Raw genomic sequence first — 21,455 nt, forward strand, 5'->3', positions numbered from 1 at the left:
AGTATGCGTGTTCACTAATCATGTTAGTATTTTGCTTTACTTTCGCTTTAGTCGGTGGTAAACTCCGGCTCTGTTGTCTGATGTCTCCACCAGGCCCGTAGCAGCGTCATGGTTCGAACTCAGAATTCGAACTCGCGCATCATAGTCGTGTGAAAGAAATGCCTTTCGTGGAGACAACAACGGAGCCAAACCTTCGTTCTTCTCGCTGTGGACATCCTGCGTCGATATGGCGCGCAGGGTTGGTTCTCGGTTGTCCCTTTCGGAAGCGGACAAGACCCATGTCAACTACATCATTAAAGAAGGCGCGAGTCAGATTGCCCTCCGTCGATTTTCCGATTGGGATGTAACCGGGAGACTTTCCGTAGGCTCCAAAGTGTAGGCATATGCTTGATTAGTTACTAAGTTAACAGTTAGCCTATGGTCATTCTTATAGCCAATATGTGTGTGTGATGTGTATGGCCAGTGTAATGTAGCTATTGTGTGCGCGCGTGTTTTCTGTCTCATCGGATAAAGGAGGAGAAAGGATGCGGAGCTCCATTGTATCGCGAGAGATTTTACAGAGAGCACAATGTTTGACAACTTCATAATGATCAGCATCATGCTTAATGCACTCTTCATGGCGCTGGAGACTGACTACAACTTTAAACATGACTACTACACTTTCTTGGAGGTAGGCCCTCTGAGTTTCAGTAGCCTAGATTGTGTAGGCCCAGGCCAAATGTATCTTTTTGACAGCTGGGAAGACTAGGCTATCTTAGGATTCTAATGATCATTCCAGCATTGGCCCTATGCAGTTTTCAGTTGGTCTAAATGGTCTTGGTCTAAATAGCCTAGGGCTCTGATGACAACACGACTTTCCATTTAATTTCTATTCAGACGGCAGACGAGCTGTTTTTGGCTATTTACACCATGGAGTTCGCCTTGAAGTTGTATGTGCACCCCATCGATTACTGGAGCAGTGGTTACAACGTCTTCGATGCCTTTGTGCTGCTGATGTCCTACATTCCCCTCTTGACGCCGGAAGGGGGCGTCTCCACCTCACTCGACACCATCAGAATATTTCGCGCCTGCCGCTCTCTGCGCGTGCTGAAAACGGTGTCTTTCATCCGCGGTTTGCAGGTGAGGATTCAGAAGCTGTTTCAATCACAGCTGTAGGCCCATGTCAACAGACTTAATCTATTTTAAAATAGGCTACGCAACCAACTAACTACTACTATGGTGGGCCTATCTGTTCTGTGCTGCAGTGCAAAAAGCCTATTAGGCCTACTAACTGCATTTTGGGGTATTATAGCGCAGAGAAGGCAGTGTTTAGCCGTCTTCTGTACAATTACCGTTTTTCCATGTGATAAAATTGACAGGGGAAATAGTTAACATGCATATTCTGTCTTGGGTGTGTGTGTGTGTGTGTGTGTGTGTGTGTGTGTGTGTGTGTGTGTGTGTGTGTGTGTGTGTGTGTGTGTGTGTGTGTGTGTGTGTGTGTGTGTGTGTGTGTCTCCGGGTCAGGCCCTGATCGCTGCTCTCTTTAAGACCATGAAGAGTTTGACATACGTGCTGGCTCTGATGGTGTGGCTGATGTTCATCTTTGCCGTGATTGGCCACGAGTACTATGGGGACGTCGACACTGGGGACCCGGAAAACTGGGGAGACATCGGCTCAGCCTTCTTCACACTCTTCTCCCTCGTCACGGTGTGTGTGTGTGTGTGTGTGTGTGTAGGCCTACTGTGCAGGCACACTGACAGCTTTGGCTAGGCCCAGGATGAAGGGCCCTCCCACCAATGTAAAGATGACCAAATTCTAGGTCCCCTCTGTCCCTGTGTCTGTGACTGATTGCAAAGGGTCAGAACTAAACCCTTCCACCTGCTCCTGCATGTGTGTGCGTGTGGGTGTGGGTGTGTAAACGTGTGTGCCCAGGCCGAGGGGACCACAGATACTAAAGGGCCAATACTGAACCCTTCCACCGTGTGTGTGTGCGTGCGTGTGTGTGTGTGTGTGTGTGTGTGTGTGTGTGCGTGCGTGTGTGTGTGTGTCTGTGTTTAGGTGGACGGCTGGACAGCCCTGCAGAGTAACCTGGATGACCTGGGCCTGGTGTCCAGTCGGCCCTTCACCATCGTCTTCATCCTGCTCTCATACTTCATCCTCTTCAACATGTTTGGAGGAGTGGTCATCATGGAGATCCATGTAGGATACATTACATCTACACTCTTTCTATCTCTCTTTCTTTCATTCTATCTCTCGTTCTTTCATTCTATCTCTCTTTCTATCTATCTATCTATCTATCTATCTATCTATCTATCTATCTATCTATCTATCTATCTATCTATCTATCTATCTATCTATCTATCCACATTCTCATTATTTGATCTCTCTTTCAGTCATTCCATCTCAATCTCTCTCATTCTCTCTTCCTGTCTCTTCATCCCTCCCCTTTTCTCTTGCTCTCTCTTTCTTGCTCTCCTTCACTGTCACATTCTGTCTGTATTTTTATCCTCTGTGTGAGGGGGGAGGGGGAGTGTTGGCAGGTAGAAAAAGAGCAAGTGTTGAAGCATGTGGTGAGATGGGAAGGGAAAAAATGGAGAAGAAGAGAAAAAATAGTGAGGTTTAGGAGAAGAGGGGATGGAAGGGAAAAGTTGTGTGAATGGAGATGTGGAAAAATAAGAAATACAGAAGTGCAGTGGAGATGTGTGTGTGTGTGTGTGTGTGTGTGTGTGTGTGTGTGTGTGTGTGTGTGTGTGTGTGTGTGTGTGTGTGTGTGTGTGTGGCGGGGGGAGGGGGGTTCTTTAACGTTGATATGTCTGGTATGGAAAAAGAATACATCTTTAAAACATAAATGTCAGACAGCCGTACAGCTTGGGACTACCATTGGACGGCCCTTAGCAGCTAATGTTCCTTAAGTGTGTGTGTGTGTGTGTGTGTGTGTGTGTGTGTGTGTGTGTGTGTGTGTGTGTGTGTGTGTGTGCACGAGAGAGGTTTCTTGGCAAGATATAGACGTTTTGTGAGGTAGACAGACAGAGAGCAGGGGTGGAAAACGGTGACATATCTCTGTGCACTGTGGACATGTGAAATATTACCTATCCAGCGTCTGTAATATATTATTGACAAGTTTCACAGTGCAAAATTGGCAAAAATATCTTTCTTTCTGTCTTTCTTTCTTTCTTTATTTCTTTCTTTCTTTCTTTTTTAAAATCAATTTCTAAGCCATTTGTGTTTTTTTTCCGCTGGGGAGGGGAAGGAGTGAATATGTTGGGCGTTTGAGTGCTTTGAGATATGTGATCTGTGAGTATAACGATAACAAGGTCATGAGGAGCACAGTTAATACTACACACACAACCCGCCCCATTTCATACGAGACACACACACACACCCCCCCCCCCCCCCCCCCCTTTTTAGCTGTTCCCCCCCCTCTCTCTCCCTCTCTCTCTCTCTCTCTCTCTCTCACTCTGTCTCTCTCTCGCTCTCTCTCTCTCTCACTCTGTCTCTCTCTCTCTCTCTCTCTCTCTCTCTCTCTCTCTCTCTCTCACTCTGTCTCTCTCTCGCTCTCTCTGTCTCTCTCTCTGTCTCTCTCTCTCTCCTCTCTCTTTCTCTCACTCTGGCTGTCTCTCTCTCCCTCCCTCTCTCTCTCTCTCTCTCTCTCTCTCTCTCTCTCTCTTTCTCTCGCTCTGTCTCTCTCTCTCTCCTCTCTCTTTCTCTCGCTCTGGCTCTCTCTCTCGCTCTTTCTCTCGCTCTGGCTCTCTCTCTCTCCTCTCTCTTTCTCTCGCTCTGTCTCTCTCTCTGTCTCTGTCTCTCTCTCTCTCTCTCTCTCTCTCTCTCTCTCTCTCTCTCTCTCTCTCTCTGACTCTCTACGTATATCCTTATCTGTCTGACCACACAGACGCACAGTTATGCATACTGCATGCACACGAACCTCCACATTTGAAAGACTATGATGGAGTGTGCACTTAGTAAAAGTGTGTAGGAACGTTGCTGTCAGGTGTGTCAGAGTATGCGTGTGCACTAGTATAGTGTGTATGTGTTTATGTGTTTTTTTGCAGCTTGCGAAAACAGCACTGTGATAGATGTGTGTATGCAATGTGCATATGTGTGTGTGTGTGTGTGTGTCTATCTGTGTATCTGTGTGTTGTATGTTTGTTCCCTGTGCGGCTGTTTCGAGGAGAAGTTTTGCGAAGGAAATGGTGTGTGTGTGTGTGTGTGCGTGTGTGCGTGCGTGTGTGTGTGTGCGTGCGTGTGTGTGCGTGTGTGTGTGTGTGTATTTGTGTGTGCGTGTGTGTGTGTGTATGACCCATGCTATTGTATGTTTGTGTGTGTTCCCTGCGCAGCACGCCACCCAGCGTTTCGAGCAGGAGGTGCGTCACGAGCGGGACACCTCTCTGGCTCAGAAGAAGCACGCTGTCGTCCAGAGGCAGAAGGATGAGGTCCGGGAACTGATACACACACAGGTGAGAGACATAAACCCTTTTCATGCAGTTGGGGTCACTGGCGACCTACTCACTGTTTGCTAACAAAGCATAACAACATTGCTATGACACTGCCATGGTCATTACCTGGTCATTATTTTTTATATATATTTTTGGTGACAATTAAGTTATAACATTATAACAATTAAGTTATAACATACATGAAAGAGTTTAATAAAATAGATTAAAGCGAACTGTTTACATGTGCAATTTCCAAACCACTTGACATAATTGGTTTATGTGGTGCGTATTTAGTCGTTTTGTACATATAAATCGGATTAAAAGTGCCCATGTAAATGTATACTGTACATTACGTATATTGTGCATTTATATTGTCAATCGAAGTCACAACTGTATGTTTGTTTATTATTATGATTTCTTACCCCAACCTTAACAACCAACCCTTGAAACCTACACACGCACCACACACACACACACACAGAAAGGATCTGAGGACCATTACAAATCGCTGATCGTGAAGTTCAAGAAGTCACTACGCCATTCGGATGTGATGCTCATGGAGGAGTTTTGCACCACCATGTCGTTCATAGACATCTACTTCACCTCTATGGATCTACAGGACAAAACTGCCTACAGGTACACACACACACACACACACACACACACACACACACACACACACACACACACACACACACACACACACACACACACACACACACACACACACACACACACACACACACACACATACTTTGGCAGAATCCCATTTTTACCTTCTACCCCTACCCCTACACCTCCCCCTTGGCCCTCGTCCCTTCAAACGGAGCAGTGAGGGGTAGGGCTTGAAACGCAACCTGCGTCCCCACAAACACACTGGATATTTACAGTGGATGTATCTCAATATGGATAGATAAATATACCCATTCTCTCTCACTCACTCACTCACTCACTCACTCACTCACTCACTCACTCACTCACTCACTCACTCACTCACTCACACACACACACACACACACACACACACACACACACACACACACACACACACACACACACACACACGTCTCATCCGTGCATTATAAAGTGTTAATGATTGCCATGACAAAAGCTGTAGATTTTCCTCAGGAGAGTCAGGTCAGTCCAGGTCACTGAGCTCTCTCTCTCTCTCTCTCTCTCTCTCTCTCTCTCTCTCTCAAACACACACGCACACACACACACACACACACACACACAATCATACATCATCATTATTTTATTTTGTTTGTGTGCAAAGGGTTTGGACCTACGTAATTGAGCAGTTGTGCTGAAGTTTGGCATATGACTGATTAAGGCAATTCACCACCATTTCTGGATATAAGCTCATTTCCCACCGATCCTTGCGTTGAATAAATGGGTTTTACCTTTTCCCCATACATACATCAATTCCCTGAATCCTACAGCATTAGCTTCTTGGATAGTAAGGATCCAGCTGTTGCAATGAAACATTCTAGCATGTTTCAGTGCCAGACGCAGGGAATGGCTTGAAGAGGAGAAAGGTAAAGCTTTAATTGTTGATGAAGATTTGAAAAAGAGAAGAGAGCTCACAGAGGGCTGTGTGAGATATGCAAATTACACCATCTTGAGCATTAGCACACATACACAGTAGGGGTGTAAATCACAGCTTCCATGACAATACAATTTGATATCGATTTCTTAAGGCAGCGATTTGATTATTTTCGATTCTTAAGATAAGAATGCCCGACAATACGATACGATTTGATTTTTTTCAAATGGCTTTTCCACTTCTATTATGTTATGGAGCTAGGGCATTGGGCAGGGCCCAGCGATTTGATTACTTTCGATTCTTAAGAATGCACCAAGATTCGATTCAATCGATGCATTGATCAATGCATTGATGCATATCGATTATTATACCCCCCCTAATACACAACACACATTGCAGTCCCCAGATTAGTGATTTTCAAACTGTGGACCGGTATGGCATTCCAAGTGGGCCCTGACATCATCATATTACTATTATATTACCTATTTTTTTTTATATTTACACACACTGTATCCAAAGCGACTTACAGTTGTTTAAAAACAGGGTATTGGTTACATTGCTCTGGAGCAATGTGGGGTTAGGTGCCTTGATCAAGGGCACTTCAGCCATGGATTCGATTCAATCGATGCATTGATCAATGCATTGATGCATATCGATTATTATACCCCCCCTAATACACAACACACATTGCAGTCCCCAGATTAGTGATTTTCAAACTGTGGACCGGTATGGTATTCCAAGTGGGCCCTGACATCATCATTTTACTATTATATTACCTATTTTTTTTAACATTTACACACACTGTATCCAAAGCGACTTACAGTTGTTTAAAAACAGGGTATTGGTTACAGGCTCTGGAGCAATGTGGGGTTAGGTGCCTTGATCAAGGGCACTTCATCCATGGATGAGATAAGGATTTGAACCTGCAACCCTCTGAACTGAAGGCCAGCACTCTTAACCATTCAGCCATGGCATAGCCTAGAATCTGCATAGAAAATTGGCACGTTTCATATTGTGTATTGTAACGGATATGAAGTGCCTTTCTGAACCTCTCTTATCTCTTCATCTGAACGACTATGGTCTGCAGTCGTTACAGTCTGACGAACTCAGTCTTTATGGCTGTCACCTGCTGCAGTATTTTGACAAGACTAGTTTATTACTCTCGAGTGTTTATGTTGCGATGCAATACTCTGCATGTTAAATACAATAATGTTTGTAGAACAGGGCAATAGTCTGGATCGATCTGAGCTGCTTGTGATGTAAACTGTTTTGCCAATGGAAGGCTGTCATGGCCGCTGAAAAGACTTATACTACACTACTACTACGACGCTACACAGAACCTAGTCATAAATTACAACTTGGTCATTACCATTCTAGTGTGTGTGAGTGTACCCCAGCTGCATCTGTCTCTAGCGTGTGTGTGTGTGTGTGTGTGTGTGTGTGTGTGTGTGTGTGTGTGTGTGTGTGTGTGTGTGTGTGTGTGTGTGTGTGTGTGTATGTTTTGACCATGTCGGAGCTGATTGTGTGTGTGTGTGTGTGTGTGTGTGTGTGTGTGTGTGTGTGTGTGTGTGTGTGTGTGTGTGTGTGTACGTGCGTGCGTGCGTGCGTGCGTGTGCTGACCATGTTGGAGCTGATTTTGTGGCTGTCTGTGTCTGTGTGTGTGTGTGTGTGTGTGTGTGTGTGTGTGTGTGTGTGTGTGTGTGTGTGTGTGTGCGCACGCTGCCCCCAGGCTGCAGCATCTGTATGGGGAGGTGCTGCGGACCCTGGCGGAGCTGCTGGAGCAGGACCTGCTGGACCAGGCAGAGGAGGAGCAGAACAGGCAGAGGAAGCTGGACCTCAAGAGGGGCCCTCAACGCCCCTAAAGAAGACCCCCCCCCCCCTCCTCCTCTCTCTCTCTTTACGGACAACCTGGATTATCAACAAGAGGCAGCTTTATTCTCTTTAACTTTTAACATTCAACTTTATTATAATGACACACACACACACACACACACACACACACACACACACACACACACACACACACACACACACACACACCTATCGTAGCATTGAGAAAAAAAAGATTTTCTTTTTACATTCACCTTTATACATACCCAAACACTTAAGCATTAAAAAAACCTCTTTAGGCTTAGATTATTGTCTATATTTTCAGCTTTCTACACACTTAACCAGTGCCTTACCGCACTACACTGACCTGCTCTCAGTAGACTCTAAGTGATCTTACAAAGACCAGGGATAGACCAATTTTAGCCGCTAGGCGGGTAGGCCTACATCTAGTTTACGAGGCTATGCTTGTAGTCTCTGTAGGCTAATAGAATGTGAAGATGGTGACATCGGTGTATGCTGTTATCCAAAGCGACTTAGGTTATTAGAGGTGATATTAGTTACAGTCCCCGGATAAATATGGAATCAGGTGCCTTAAGGGCAAATTAGAGTTCTGCCTCTGCATCCCTTGGGTCTGGTCGCGAACCAACTTTGCTGTTATGGATCTGCACACGAGGTCTCATGTCGCGAGCCACATTTGGAACAATGCGTTTCCTTCACTGCATTGCAAGCACTGTGGCCATCCATTATTAAGCAAGGTTGCTTTCCAGCTCAGTTAGCTTAATATGTTTACATACAGCAAACTGCAAAGGCAATGAACTGGTATCATTATTTGAAATAGCAAGTACGTTTTAACGCGCAGAAAATGCAAGCATGGAAGCATTGAGTCTGCCGATGTGTGTTTACATTCGGTGGAGAAACTAGGCTACAGTACAGTAGTCAGACTACAAGCATTGTGGCGTGAGTGTTAAACTGATGCATTTTTTGTTTGTTACTTTCTAATTCAGTCAGTGTAACTTTATTTATTTACACACAGAAAGAAAGCATTGATATCGTATTTAACAGAATAATTACAGGTTTGCTCTAGCAAACTACCCACGCTGTGCTGCAAGCGACCAATCACAGCGCCTTTTGTCTGTGTGGTTCGTGTCCGTCTGACGTGTAGTCAGTTTTTTTGTTTTTTTTTAGGTGCGTCAATACCCCTTTAGGTGCGCCCAGCTGCGCAAAAAAAGTGAATGAAAGAGCAGGGACACATCTTGAGGAATCTGAAAATAATGGCAATTTTTTTCTGAACTCAGCCTTTGCAATTTTGTAAATTATTTCAAGATGTTTTACCATGTAATTGCGATATTTTTCAGTTCAATCAGTGAGTTTTTCATTTTTAATCAATTGAAATGATTATGTCCATGCCTTGGACAGCAGGTTATACGGGGGGTGGACAAGTATACAGAAATGAAATATAGTAAAATTACAATTAAACCTCTAAAACAAATGTACATATGTGTGTAACAAACCCCTCGATCATTACCTGGACTTTGCTCATGAAAAGGTAATTGATTTTCAACAAAATTAACCCTTTGATGACCGGGACGTGTTTTATGCACATTCTTAAGACACAATGACATATGTATGATTATGAAAATGATAGTATTATTATAATGATTATAATATTATCCATACCAATGCATGCTTGCATTTATATTTAATAGCCTATATTTCAATTAAAAGTTATGTAGTGATATTGCCCCTTTTTAAGAGCAGTATTGGCTCTGATAGTGTGTGTTATGTTACACTGGTACAATGACTGGTGGAGCAACAATCAGGGGGCGTCTAAAAATGGTGGGGGTGGGGGCAGGTTAAAGTCAGACTGAATCACCAGGGCCCCACGTATCGCGTTTATTATTATTAGGGGTGTAACGGTACAGAAAAATCACGGTTTCGGTACGTACCTCGGTTTTAGGGTCACGGTTCGGTACATTTTCGGTACAGTATATGGGAACAGAATGGAAAACCATTTTCTTCCTCAGCACGTTGAAAATTTCACCAAAATATTGTCAAAATACAAACGAAAAAAAAAGAAATACATTCAACCTGCTACTTTGGGTCGGAGATTTCATCAGTGTAAGAAATGCTACTTTCTCCTCAAGGTTTCACAAAGACCAAGCCTCTACACCTGTTTTTTCTTGCATTCTCTCTCTGGGTTCTGCACAAGCCTCTGCATGTAGTAGCAGCATAATGTAAAAACATGAACAGAGTAGCCTTTTACTCAAACTTTCGGTACTCGGTACAGCACTGTTCGATTCGGTACAGGTCTTTCCGGTACGATACGTCGGTTCGGTTCGATATCGTTACACCCCTAATTATTATTATTATTATTGTTTACATATTTATATCATACTGGGGGGTCTGTGTCCATAGGGCCTAGAATTTGGTGGTATACCACTGCCAGCAATCATGCTGTTTGCCAGCTGCCTCTCAGTTCTCCTCATGATGAAGAGAAGAAATGAAGTGTCCTTGAGCACGACACCAAGCCCATTACAGCTCCAGATGTGCAGATTGCCACCTCCCGTGGCATTTTCTCACCATTGTGTGTGTGTGTGTGTGTGTGTGTGTGTGTGTGTGTGTGTGTGTGTGTGTGTGTGCATGCGTGCACGTGCAGGGCTGTTGACAAAGTCTGTCTAAAAACCCACCCAATCCATACATTGTAATGATGGCCCACTTATGGGTCCCCTCTCTACCTGGGCCTGGGATAACTGACCCCTTTGTCCCCTCTAGTCAGCTTCCGTGTGTGCATCTCCACCAGTGTCTCACAAAAGTTAGCAGTCCAGGACTCCAGCTAAAGTAGCCAACTCATTGAATTGGTATGTTGTGTATGGGACTCTCAACATTAGTATCGATATTAGCATTATATAAATAGGCTTCATGTAGGAAATGAAGGCACTGAGGCGCTAACTCGAAGTGAACGGCTGTAGAGCGTACTGTCCTTTGGACCGCGCTACAGTACAAGTGTCTGCTTTCTCACCATTCACCAGTAGTGAGCGTCACCACCGGCATTGCTGAACCCAGTTTTAAGCTACTTAAAAGGTAGGGCTGCGCCGGTCAACTGCATGTTTTACAGAAATACTTCAGGGAAACCAGAAATCTACCAATAGGCCTACAGATATGTGGCTGGTAAGAAGTCTACACGAATAGAGTATTGCCTTCCATTTGTATCCAAATATGAAAAGAATAACAGTGGCATTATCAGGCTCTACCATTATCTGCATGTCTTTCCCTCTCTCATGGGTAATGCTGTTACGTTGAAAACTATGAGGCAACGCCTATACTTGGCTGTTAACTTGATATCTCAAATTCTAAAACAAATCGGCTGCTTAATGATGCCAGTGCTGCGCCACAATGTGCCGCACATACTGTAATTCAACATGGCATTGCCCATGTTCTCTGTTTGGGGCATAGGCTAACTGCCACGCATTTGATAAGCGAGAGGGCAGGCCGGGCCAATCCAGAGGTGACGACTGTTCTAACGGTTGGCGGGACCCTCGGTTATAGTGCTTCGGGCTTTCTACAAATGATGGCGGGCGGCGAGCCTCAGATGTGGCCGGGTGATGAGAGCTGGGCAGGGGATACGAGACTGTGCTAATGCCGGTAAGAAATGCGTTGGCTTTGACGCGGCGCGGGCATCTGTTAGAAGAGTTTGACGCTTTACGCTGACACTGATGGGAACATCCCTTCCTGCTATCCGATCGGGGCTAATAATTATACACGTTTCAATTCTGCCCTTCATTCCCATGACGGTAAATAGTTAGCCAGCCAAGTAGGTAAACACAAACTGGCATCCAGAGGCATTCTGGATGTCAATTACGCACGGTAATGTTAGCCTTCTGAGATAACAACCAGTTTAGGTTTAGGCCACATAAAGATTCTGACAACCCACCATTACTGCCTCCTTAAATGTCTCATTTTTCTTCATATATATTTATTTCATTTTTGGTGAAATTAATAAATACAAACAAATAATAACCCCCCCCCCCCCCTTATCATCCTTAGTTTTATGTAGACAGCCATGGCAGGCAAGGTTAAGTATGTCCTGGTAATAGGCCTACTAGTATTCCCAACTTCACTTCCATGTTGCCTACGTAGTCTGTTTTAAATCGAGTAGGAGGCTATAGGCCTGTAGAGAAAAAGTTGAGGATTTTCAGTGCACACTCCAGACTCCACAGGCAGCTAGCGAGTGAAGTGGATCATTATGTGTCCTTGAAAGCCCATAAACAAGGACGTATTGTTGTGTTATCCTAAGTGATTTGAACGTCAAATACCATATATCAGTTTTGGAAAATGTTTGACCTAACATGTTGGATTTTTCGCCGTTAAGTCTGCGGACTGGCTCTCCGACAAAACGCACACAAATAACGCTCCACTTCAAATATTTGCTGACAATAAAACGGCTATATGAACTTTGCCCCCTGGGTCACGTAAGAACTGCTCTCAGAATTGGCAACCTTTTGTAGCAGCAGAGTCTGTTTCAAGTCCCATTCGGCTATAGGTTGGCTATGTTTCATTAGCCTGTGCACCAACAAAATTGACACGTTACACTGACGCTATGGCAGACGATCAGGGTGAACTTTCCGAACACGTCAACATATCCCAATAGGTAGCCTATATAAAACGTTATTAGCCGTTTTTATTGTTGGATGCAGCAACAACAATAATGTAGCCTACATAATAACAATAATAATAATAATAATAATAATAATAATAATATACGAGATGTAAATTATCTTAAAATATGTTATTCATTTATGTGTCGAATTATTGTCAGCCACATTGTTGTGTGCCTCATCAAATTGCCTCATGTGAAATCCCTAATTAGTAATTGGGCAAAAATATATTTGAAGCTGAGGATCAAAAACTTAATGAAATAAAGAACTGTGGTTTATGCTTGAGGAGAACTTAAAATGCAAGGTCAAAAGCGACTGTACACGGGCGGAAATGGCAGCAATAGCAATAGTTGCCTGCTTTAAGTGAGAAGAATGGACGATGAATTACCATGCTGCACACTTAATGTCGCCTAATGACTCAATTTAACTGATAGCGCTTTTGTGTACATGGAGATAACTATTGATTATTCAAGTTTGACTTAGATAATTAAGTAGTAGTTCTTTTGGCCTCACATAATCGCAAACCAATCATTGGTGCATCAGCATGTAGGCATATAAATCAAGACGCGTCTGGCATATGTAGGTTTTGCCTATTTACACACGGCCACAGAGTAGGTGTGTGTGTGTGAGAGAGAGAGAGAGAGAGAGAGAGAGAGAGAGAGAGAGAGAGAGAGAGAGAGAGAGAGAGAGAGAGAGAGAGAGAGAGAGAGAGAGAGAGAGAGAGAGAGAGAACGTGGTTTACTATTGTAAGACAGAGAAACCATATAGGCACGGTATACTGCATACCAATGCTTCACGGTCAGAAAAAAGCACCATAGCTACAGTATGCGTTCTTTAGGAGCTGTCATTACTGCCCACCGCATAGCCAGGCTCAGAATATGGCGATGCCAGCTGCCGAGTGGCGTTTGGGATGCGTAAAAGTATGCGTAAAATGGAGAGGAAAAAATACGTCTACCGTGAGGTGAATTACACATAATGGATGTCGCCTATGCGTTTCTGTCCGCTTCCTGCCACCTATTTGAAAACCACAAGATATTATGCAAATGCCACGGAACAGGAGTCTGTTATGTTTGGGGGAGTAGCCTAGGCCTATAGCTTCACCCTGTCACGGTATTTCATTGTGATAGGCCTACACAAGCAACACTGAGCTATTTTGCTTCAGCTGTCCACTTTTGCCAACGTGATCCCTATAGCCTAACTAATAGCATGCAAGAGGTTCTTTGGTTGTTTTGAAATTCGCCCATAATTCCAAATGCAAATGAAAAATTAAGTATTCAGTAGGCTATTTCAGCACGATTTCCAGGATACATAAAGCTGTAAAATAATTGACGCCTTCTGCCGTACTTTATTCAAACGTATTACCATAAACACTTGAGTATGTTTCAATCACCTTTTAGTTACATCGGTATAAAGGACGTGCTTGCTTCTGCTTTTACACAAATATAATAATATCAATTTACAAAAGACTTTGCACTCAAGATAAGCATGCAATTTATCTACGGAAGCAAATAAACAACAACTGCAAGGACAAAAAACGACACTGATACCAATATCATCATCATGAACAATACAATCAGCCACAAGGGAAATCTCCAGATAACCAAGCAAGGAAAAACTACCGAAAGCCAGAGGCTTGACGCTCACCTAGAGGCCGACTGCCGGTAGAGGCGAGATTGCTGCAGCCCATTCCTGGTCATGGCAGCGTATGAGAAACACACACGGGCAACTCGCTCTACCACCGCGAAGGCTCCCAAAAACAGGTGTTTCCCGTTCAACAATTTGTTTTTCCAACAGAAAAAGGGAGAGAGAGAGAGATTTAAATACGATATTTTGTCTTCATCTTGAGCACCTGCACGATGCTCAAAAGGTCTTTTGTGTTTATAATAGTATGTACAAAGTTGCAATGTAACACGTCTTCACTTTGAAATCCAAATAATGGATATTTAAATTGCTGTGCAAGTTCATTTGGTAAACACATACAACCCGCATAATCCATCTGAATGAAAAGAGTCGATTGCAACTAATCCAGTTTAGTTGTCTTTTCTGCCCCCACGCGCAGGTGCTGGTCTCCGAAGGTCACACGCGCACACACACTCGCACACATTATTTTAGACAGCCTTTAATTTGTCAACTGTTATACTGGCACGCGTTGAGGCTGGAGCCTGGGCTCTGCAGTCCGCTGTATCCAAAGGTTGGGTGCTGTTTGGATTTCAGTCTGAGGGTCGCCAGGCTGGAGTTGCACGTGTCTCGATAGACACTGTAGGGCGAGGCCGGCGGACCATAGGGACAGGTCGATGACGTCATGGCCGAGTTGATGGTCGAGCCCCCGATGCCGTTAAGGTTGCTAATGTTGTTGAGGCCGGCCGCCGTGGGCATGCCTGGCACCCCCGAGTGTCCCATGCCGGACGCCATAGTCATGGAGGAGATGTTGGGCGCCGTGGTGAACATGGACTGGCTAGTCAGCGGGCTCATGGAGTTGAAGAAGGTGAAGTTCTTGGTGGAAAGCGGGGCTGGTGCCAGGCCCTTGTTCGTCCAGTTGTTGTAAGTGTACGCCGGGTACATGTCCTCGTAGGGCTGCATGAGGCCGCTGAACTGCGGCAGGTAGCTGTTCTTGCACAGGTCCATCTGCTGGTTGCGCTCGCGCTTTCGCCACTTGGCCCTGCGGTTTTTGAACCACACCTGCAAAAATCAGATAGAGCGGAGTTAATTGAGTCTGCTTTTATCTCATACGTAAAAACACAGGGCTACTAAAATGCTCTTACATAGGATACAATTTACACCAGACCAATTAAAAATAGCGTACAGCCCGTTTCAAATGTGCTACCCCTATTTGAATTCCAATATACACTTTTTTATTTTGCAAAATTTAAGCCATTTTTTCACACTGCGTAAAGCATGTTTGCAAACGTTTGGTCATAAGATCCGAGGGCCTTCTTGCAAGACAGTGACTTTTTATTATTGTTCATATGAGTTATTTTAGACAACGGGGGTGTTTATTTATAGTTTCCCAGAGTGGTCCTACTTGGCGGCTCTGACGAATTGTCCACAAGGACCTAGGTGATGTGACGGCACACGCTTTGAACAGAGCCGGCTATATTTAGTAACACTGTCGCTTCTCAGCCAGCGCACGCTGGCTGTCCATTTTTTTTCTAATGTTGGCACTCGCGGTCACTTGTGTAAAGCATGAAGGGAAGTGTCAAAAGCACCAAATTGATCAGTGTGCCTTTTCTGGCAATAGGCATTTCTGCTTACTGACATGCTAACCAAGATCAGAAATAACTTGTTTTCCCTTCCTGAAATAGGCCCTACACACCTTGTATAAATTAACATAATATTTGATCTTCATGTTTGGACAAATCAATACGTCTTTAGACTTAAAATGAACAAACAAAAAATAAGAAAGCGACATTACAAAATAAATAGGTCTGATCATGCTTAGCCTATTTGCCATTAGGATAACCAAAAGAGACATGGCTTTAGCGCAAATATGGCTTAAGCGCATTTCTGTGGGCATCTGGATTTAATTTTCAAAATAGCAACGCAAAATGCTCAAAACCTTTTTTCTTTAGTCCATATTTTAAAAGTTTTTTTCACTGAATTGTAGCTACTTGTTCTAGGCTACGTTTTTATTTGATTTGATTGGTGAGGTACATTTATGAATTCTATTAGGCCTATAAATGGCAAGTAGGCCTATAGGCCTAAAGGAGAGGAAATACCCTCCTCCCAGAGGTAATGGGTTAATAATAGCCTAATAACAATAATGATGATGACAATAATAATAATACATTTAAGAAAATTTACTATATTTTGTTTTCAAACATTTCCTGAATTGAATGTGGCCTAAATGTGGCCTAAATATTTGAAGAGTTCTTTTCCAAAATGAGATATATCCATTTTATAGAATGTTGGGAAATTTACATTTTTGTATTGGGTATTCCATTGAAATGCATTGCAAAATGCGTTTTTATAGAGGTTTTAAAGTATGTTCCCAAAATATTTGAATGGCAAGAATTCACACATAGATGATAGGACATCTTAACAGTGAATTCCAATATTAAAATGCAAAAAGTCAAAAATGGTGGATATACAGTAGCGTTTTGGAAAATAGCTCTTCATATAGACTGGGCCTTTATTTTTTAAAAAAAAAAAAAAACTATTCCAACTATTCCAATTTGGACAATACAATTAGGCCTACTGTTCTCTCTGATATCAAAATTATGGTTTGTTTTGATTAGCCCATCCAGCATAATAATTCACTACAAATTAGACTAAGCGTTCAATTTAGGCATACAAAAATAATAAGTATAAATAAATAAATATATTTATTTTTGGAAAAAATATCACCAGTTATAAATATATAAATACAATATGAAAGCGTTCTTACCCGCACTCGAGCTTCTGTAAGGTTAGTCCACACTGCAATCTCCTCTCGCGTACTCATGTCTGGGTAGCGGTTTCGTTGAAAGGTGGCCTCGAGCTCTTGCAGCTGCTGGCTCGTGAAGTGTGTCCGTTGCCGCCTCTGCTTCTTTTTCTTCGGGTCATCCGCATGTCCATCGTCGCTGCGGTGCTCAGCGTTCCGCTCTTTTTCTGCTGAACGGCAAAAATATACAAAACGGGGAAAAAAAAACATGAGTGGGATTTTGCGCATGGATACAGGTAGACGGCTAAGCGTTTAAAATTAGCCTGTTGAATGTGCAGTGTAGCTAAAGCACAGTTGGCCTTGCAACTGGCCTAGAGAACATTACCAGCCTTTTAATCGGCCTTGCAGACAAAGCTGTCGGTTAGTTTTGATAGAACTCAGTCCCAATGCGGGCAGGCATATCAGGGCCAGGCCTTAAACCTGATACCTTAAGTAGCATGTGAGCTACATCTGGGAAATTCTGCATGCTAAAAACATGCACATACATCGTTCAGCTGCCATGGCTGCCCTCTGAAAAGGTGCATCTGCTCCGTGTGCGTGGGAGGAACAGTAGCAGGGCACAGCTTACAAACTACTAGACACTTCTTTTCTGCATTATCCTCTATCCACATTGAACACATTGAACACCCATTTGAAGAAGACATACGCAGACGAAACAGCGTCACAAATCGTTCTAATTTTTGGACCTATGTGTGTGAGCATGCCTCACATTTGGAGCATATTACAAGGCTTAGTGTTCATGACAAACACATGTCGGCCTGCACAAACACACCGGAGCTTTGTCTAACACACTGGAGTAAATAGCCCAACCTCAGGCTGCATGATACACAAATGGGAAACCAATTCATATCACAATAATACATTTGGACGCAACAAAAACACTTTTGCCTATACTCTCCGTTTTTCTTTGTCGCTTAACATACGACACAACAGCCTTTCAGAAATCTAATAGACCACAAAGTAGCTGTGCTGGGTGAGCCATGTCATAGTTTAAGACTGCACTAAACGGAATCCTGTGTCAATGTTTCACTCCTACAACAAGTTTAAAAAGAAGCCGTTTTTTCCCCCAGCAGCCCAACAGGCTGGGGCGTGTAGCCTAGATTAAGGTGCAGGAGCACGGCGAGGCTCCCGAGGGAGAGACACGAGAGAAGCAGGCGAGTGTGTGTAGTCGTAGTTAATAGTAGCTACCTGCGATTTCTGTGTCCGATGACTCGCAGCTCGAATTCTCTAACGCATCCCGCGCGCTGCTCGTTCTCGGCAAGTGAAAAGTGGCCATGTCACGGGGTCTCACGGGCTCTCCAATTCGGTCCAAATTCATCCCACCTTGGAAAGACAGCAATGATTACACGTTAAACTCTAGCATCCACAAGACCTCGGTTCAGTAGTATTCCACCGGGCAGCTGGCTGTCTCCATCGTGGGGTTAGGTTCTGGACTGTCTCAGTTAGGCCTGTTGCCAGGAGCCGCAGAGCGAGGACAAGGCGCAAGCGCTGTTGGTTTCCCGTTCAAGTGACTGTGTGTGGACGGAGGCCGCCCGTGCAGCTCAGGCAGCACTTGGTTCCTCCCCTGCTTTCCTCCCCGCCTCACGTGGGTCCCTCCCACTGCACACGGGTGCTGCCCCGGACCCCAGATGTAAGGCCAACAGCCTCCAGCTAGACTGGAAAGCTGGCACGAGAAAAGGGGCCCTTTCTTACCGAGACGAGCCGTTTGGGTGGGTGCGCGTTCTCATGTCGCAGGCTAGTCTACACTGCGGATCCAACAAAAACCAACACAGCCAAGGTCCTCGGTTAAACTTAAACAACAGCTATAGAAGTCAGCGATAAAGAGAGATAATAAAAATACCTGATGCTTATCCTGACATGTGAAAAGGCTTTGAAGTCACCAGCACAACATTTAATAGCGTACAGCAAGCCCGCAGATGCATCGGCCTATAAATTGTACACATTTGCCACCAGCTGACTATCTATCCTCCTCTGTTTGAAACATGTAGCCTCCACTTGCAGTGCAGTAACTCTGTAGCCACTCTATGGGAGTGTTTTAAGATACACACATGTCGTGGAATGACAGAGCGCACTGCTACATCTCCGCCTGGCCCGGTCTTAAATGGCTTTTCAAAATAAATCCATGTCATTCAAACGGCAATGTTATTAGTCACGCTTTGTCTGACTGCGTCGATACATCGGATCCCCCTGTTAGCCTATTATTATTATGATTATGATTATGATTAGTATTATTATTATTAGGCATATTATTATTATTATTATTATTATTATTATTATTATTATTATTATTATTATTATTAAGTTCAATAAATGGTAATAATAATGGGGGGGGGGGTGTGTTGATGTGACTGTGCTCTCTTGTCACTACCGTGTATGCAGAAGCGGGCGGTCTGTATTGATAGATGTGTTAACAGTTAAGTCTCTCCGCATTAACTAGGGTCGTGTTGGTAATGCCGCACTGATGTAGTATTTTCTTTGACCTAATCTACCTGCACATGAGTGCTCTGGAGGTGTTGCGTAGCGGCGCCTACTGGCCAATGAGCCAGCCGAGTTTATATTCCCCCTAATCACACTGTGATAATACAGGTTCATGAACAGAGGGCCAAGGAGTTAATGTTGGATTTAGTGCCTTCTCAATTCAATAGTTATCTTCCTTTTTGCCCTGATGTAGACTACGCAGTTATATAATATAGGCCTACTGAAATTGTGTAAAATAAATAATGTGTATCCGTGCGTACATTTACCAGAAAGTTTAAAGAGTTAACTGTTAATGAGATGTTGGACTACTTTGTTTAAAAAAATCGTATTGCTCACATGTAAAAATGGATGTTGACCTGCAGCACAATTAATGTCATGTTGATGCCCTTAATGGAAACGTTGTTGTAATTATATTTTATATATATTTGTTTTTCATGTGTTTAAATGATTACGAAATCAATCAGTAAATAAGTTAATACGCAAACAAACAAAGAAAGCACATTTACTTAATGTCCTTTATGTACTCATGTGACAAACAAGTGCCCATCGTCAAGTGAATCCTGGAGTGATTGTTTACCTATAGATATAGGCTATGCGCAATGGAGACCCGAGGATAGCTTACTCCTCCCACTGATCCTTTCGTTCCTGAGCAGCAGACTATATGGATGACCCATTCTTCTGTAGTTTGATATTCGATAGAGTGCAGGAACAAGACTAGGCTATTCTGAAAAGTAAACCGCGACACAACTGGTGTTGTGTTGTTGTGGGTTGAATCCTGGGATATCAAGCAGCGCCTCATCTCTGCTTCACGGACGGCTCATCGGCCACAGCTGATAATGACGTTGTCACACGAGCCCCTTGTCGTCGGCGATATTAATCGTGCGTTATGTGCAACAGCGGTTTGCTGCTCATTCACAGGGGGCTCGAGATGAGGTGCTCAGGTGAGACTGAAGGCGTCAGCTTCCGCTGTCAGCGGCGCCAGACCCTGCGCTGATCGGACTCCCTCGTGACAGCAGCGTTTGACACAAGAGCTCGTCTGGCGGGAAGCCTTCCTCCAGGGCCTGTTTTAAGGGCGTTTGTGCGCCCTCTTGACTATCACTTAGTCTCCATTCATTTGTTTAGGATGCCTTACTCGCTGTAATACTATATTATTTTTCACAGAGTCCCCACTGCAACACAAAAGGCTGAACGCACCCAAATCTCCCATGGTCTATGGTGCTATCCAAACACAGGTATCTGTCTGGGCGTTAATGCTGTACTAAGGAAATGCAAGTTGGTGGTGAACGAGGCATGTCATCTTCTCTGGAATCTTAGCAAAAAAAACATTCCACCTATTTGACTTTCAATGAATGGATTCAAGGCATTGGAATGTGCGCAAATGAATGGAGATCACTCGCCTCGCCAAAGCGCATCGCTTATTTACTGGACGCAAATGATTTGTTTGCTATTTGATAATTTAGAGGACATAACATACAATAATCTAGGATACAGAGCTCTCTGGATGAGTGGGTAATTACACTGCTGTTACTTGCTCAAGGATTTCACGATCGTCTTTGGCGACACATTCCAACTAACCCCGTGCGTAAAAATGCAACCAGTCAGCTCTGGCGACGTTAGTAACATGAAACACTTGGCCAGCATGGTTTGGAACGACGCACACGATTTTTCTGAAAGAACTAGACAGTGAAAGAAGCCCTCTTTCAAAATAAACCCCGAATTGTAACACTGCTTCGGAAAGGGCGCACGAGTTTGAAAGGTGTCTGACGCGATGAGATAAATTGCTGGGGTGTGCGCTTTTCTTAAAACCACTGAGGCATCCAGATGTGAACAAACTTGCCCGAACGAGATGACTCGCACCATAATGGGTTCTTGGAGTCAATTGAGTGGCCATGACAACTGACAGTTCAGGTTCACACTTAAAGGCGACTAGAGATGCGTCAGAGATCAGCCGGGCCAAGAGTGCGCCTCGCCCGGCTTGGGGAAGCCTGCATGGGCGGTGGTGAAAGGCCTTCTCTGACTCCGGCCTACCACATGGTGATGAAACACCCACAGATCCCGGTGTTAACATGTTCTTTCTGCGTAAGTTTAGGCGAGGGGAAACCTCGTGTGAATAT

General features: G+C 44.0%; 2 protein-coding genes across 5 annotated transcripts in view; one reads left to right on the forward strand and one right to left on the reverse strand.

The window, feature by feature from the left end:
* The first annotated feature begins 117 nt into the window (after window positions 1-117).
* On the forward strand, window positions 118-7,952 carry LOC134452206 (cation channel sperm-associated protein 3-like). Its single transcript, XM_063202571.1, has 8 exons — window positions 118-375; window positions 514-670; window positions 877-1,119; window positions 1,504-1,686; window positions 2,038-2,178; window positions 4,314-4,433; window positions 4,894-5,048; window positions 7,688-7,952. The coding sequence occupies exons 1-8, from the start codon at window positions 227-229 to the stop codon at window positions 7,818-7,820; spliced, it is 1,281 nt and encodes a 426-aa protein (XP_063058641.1). The 5' UTR covers window positions 118-226; the 3' UTR covers window positions 7,821-7,952.
* Window positions 7,953-13,768: 5,816 nt separating this feature from the next.
* pitx1 (paired-like homeodomain 1) overlaps window positions 13,769-21,455 on the reverse strand; it is an 11,145-nt gene continuing 3,458 nt past the window's right edge. Inside the window, exons 3-5 of one of the 4 annotated variants that reach the window (XM_063202573.1) lie at window positions 18,052-18,186; window positions 16,828-17,030; window positions 13,769-15,122 (exon numbers count right to left, since the gene is read on the reverse strand). In XM_063202573.1, the coding sequence (XP_063058643.1) occupies window positions 14,571-15,122; window positions 16,828-17,030; window positions 18,052-18,186 (890 nt within the window). In that variant the 3' untranslated portion in view covers window positions 13,769-14,570. Of the gene's footprint in view, window positions 15,123-16,827; window positions 17,034-18,051; window positions 18,187-21,455 lie in introns of all 4 variants that reach the window. The other 3 variants (XM_063202572.1, XM_063202575.1, XM_063202574.1) reach the window with 3 other exon arrangements.

The sequence above is a fragment of the Engraulis encrasicolus genome, chromosome 7 (assembly GCF_034702125.1).
Source record: "Engraulis encrasicolus isolate BLACKSEA-1 chromosome 7, IST_EnEncr_1.0, whole genome shotgun sequence".
In the NCBI taxonomy this organism is placed as follows: domain Eukaryota; kingdom Metazoa; phylum Chordata; class Actinopteri; order Clupeiformes; family Engraulidae; genus Engraulis; species Engraulis encrasicolus.

What these genes read in the sequence shown, in the direction of transcription:
- LOC134452206 (XM_063202571.1), top strand. Translation starts at nt 227, where the DNA reads ATGGCGCGCAGGGTTGGTTCTCGGTTGTCCCTTTCGGAAGCGGACAAG. An exon ending in CTTTCCGTAGGCTCCAAAGT is followed by an intron (nt 376 to 513) that starts GTAGGCATATGC and finishes CATCGGATAAAG; the next exon opens with GAGGAGAAAGGATGCGGAGC. An exon ending in TGGTCATCATGGAGATCCAT is followed by an intron (nt 2,179 to 4,313) that starts GTAGGATACATT and finishes TTCCCTGCGCAG; the next exon opens with CACGCCACCCAGCGTTTCGA.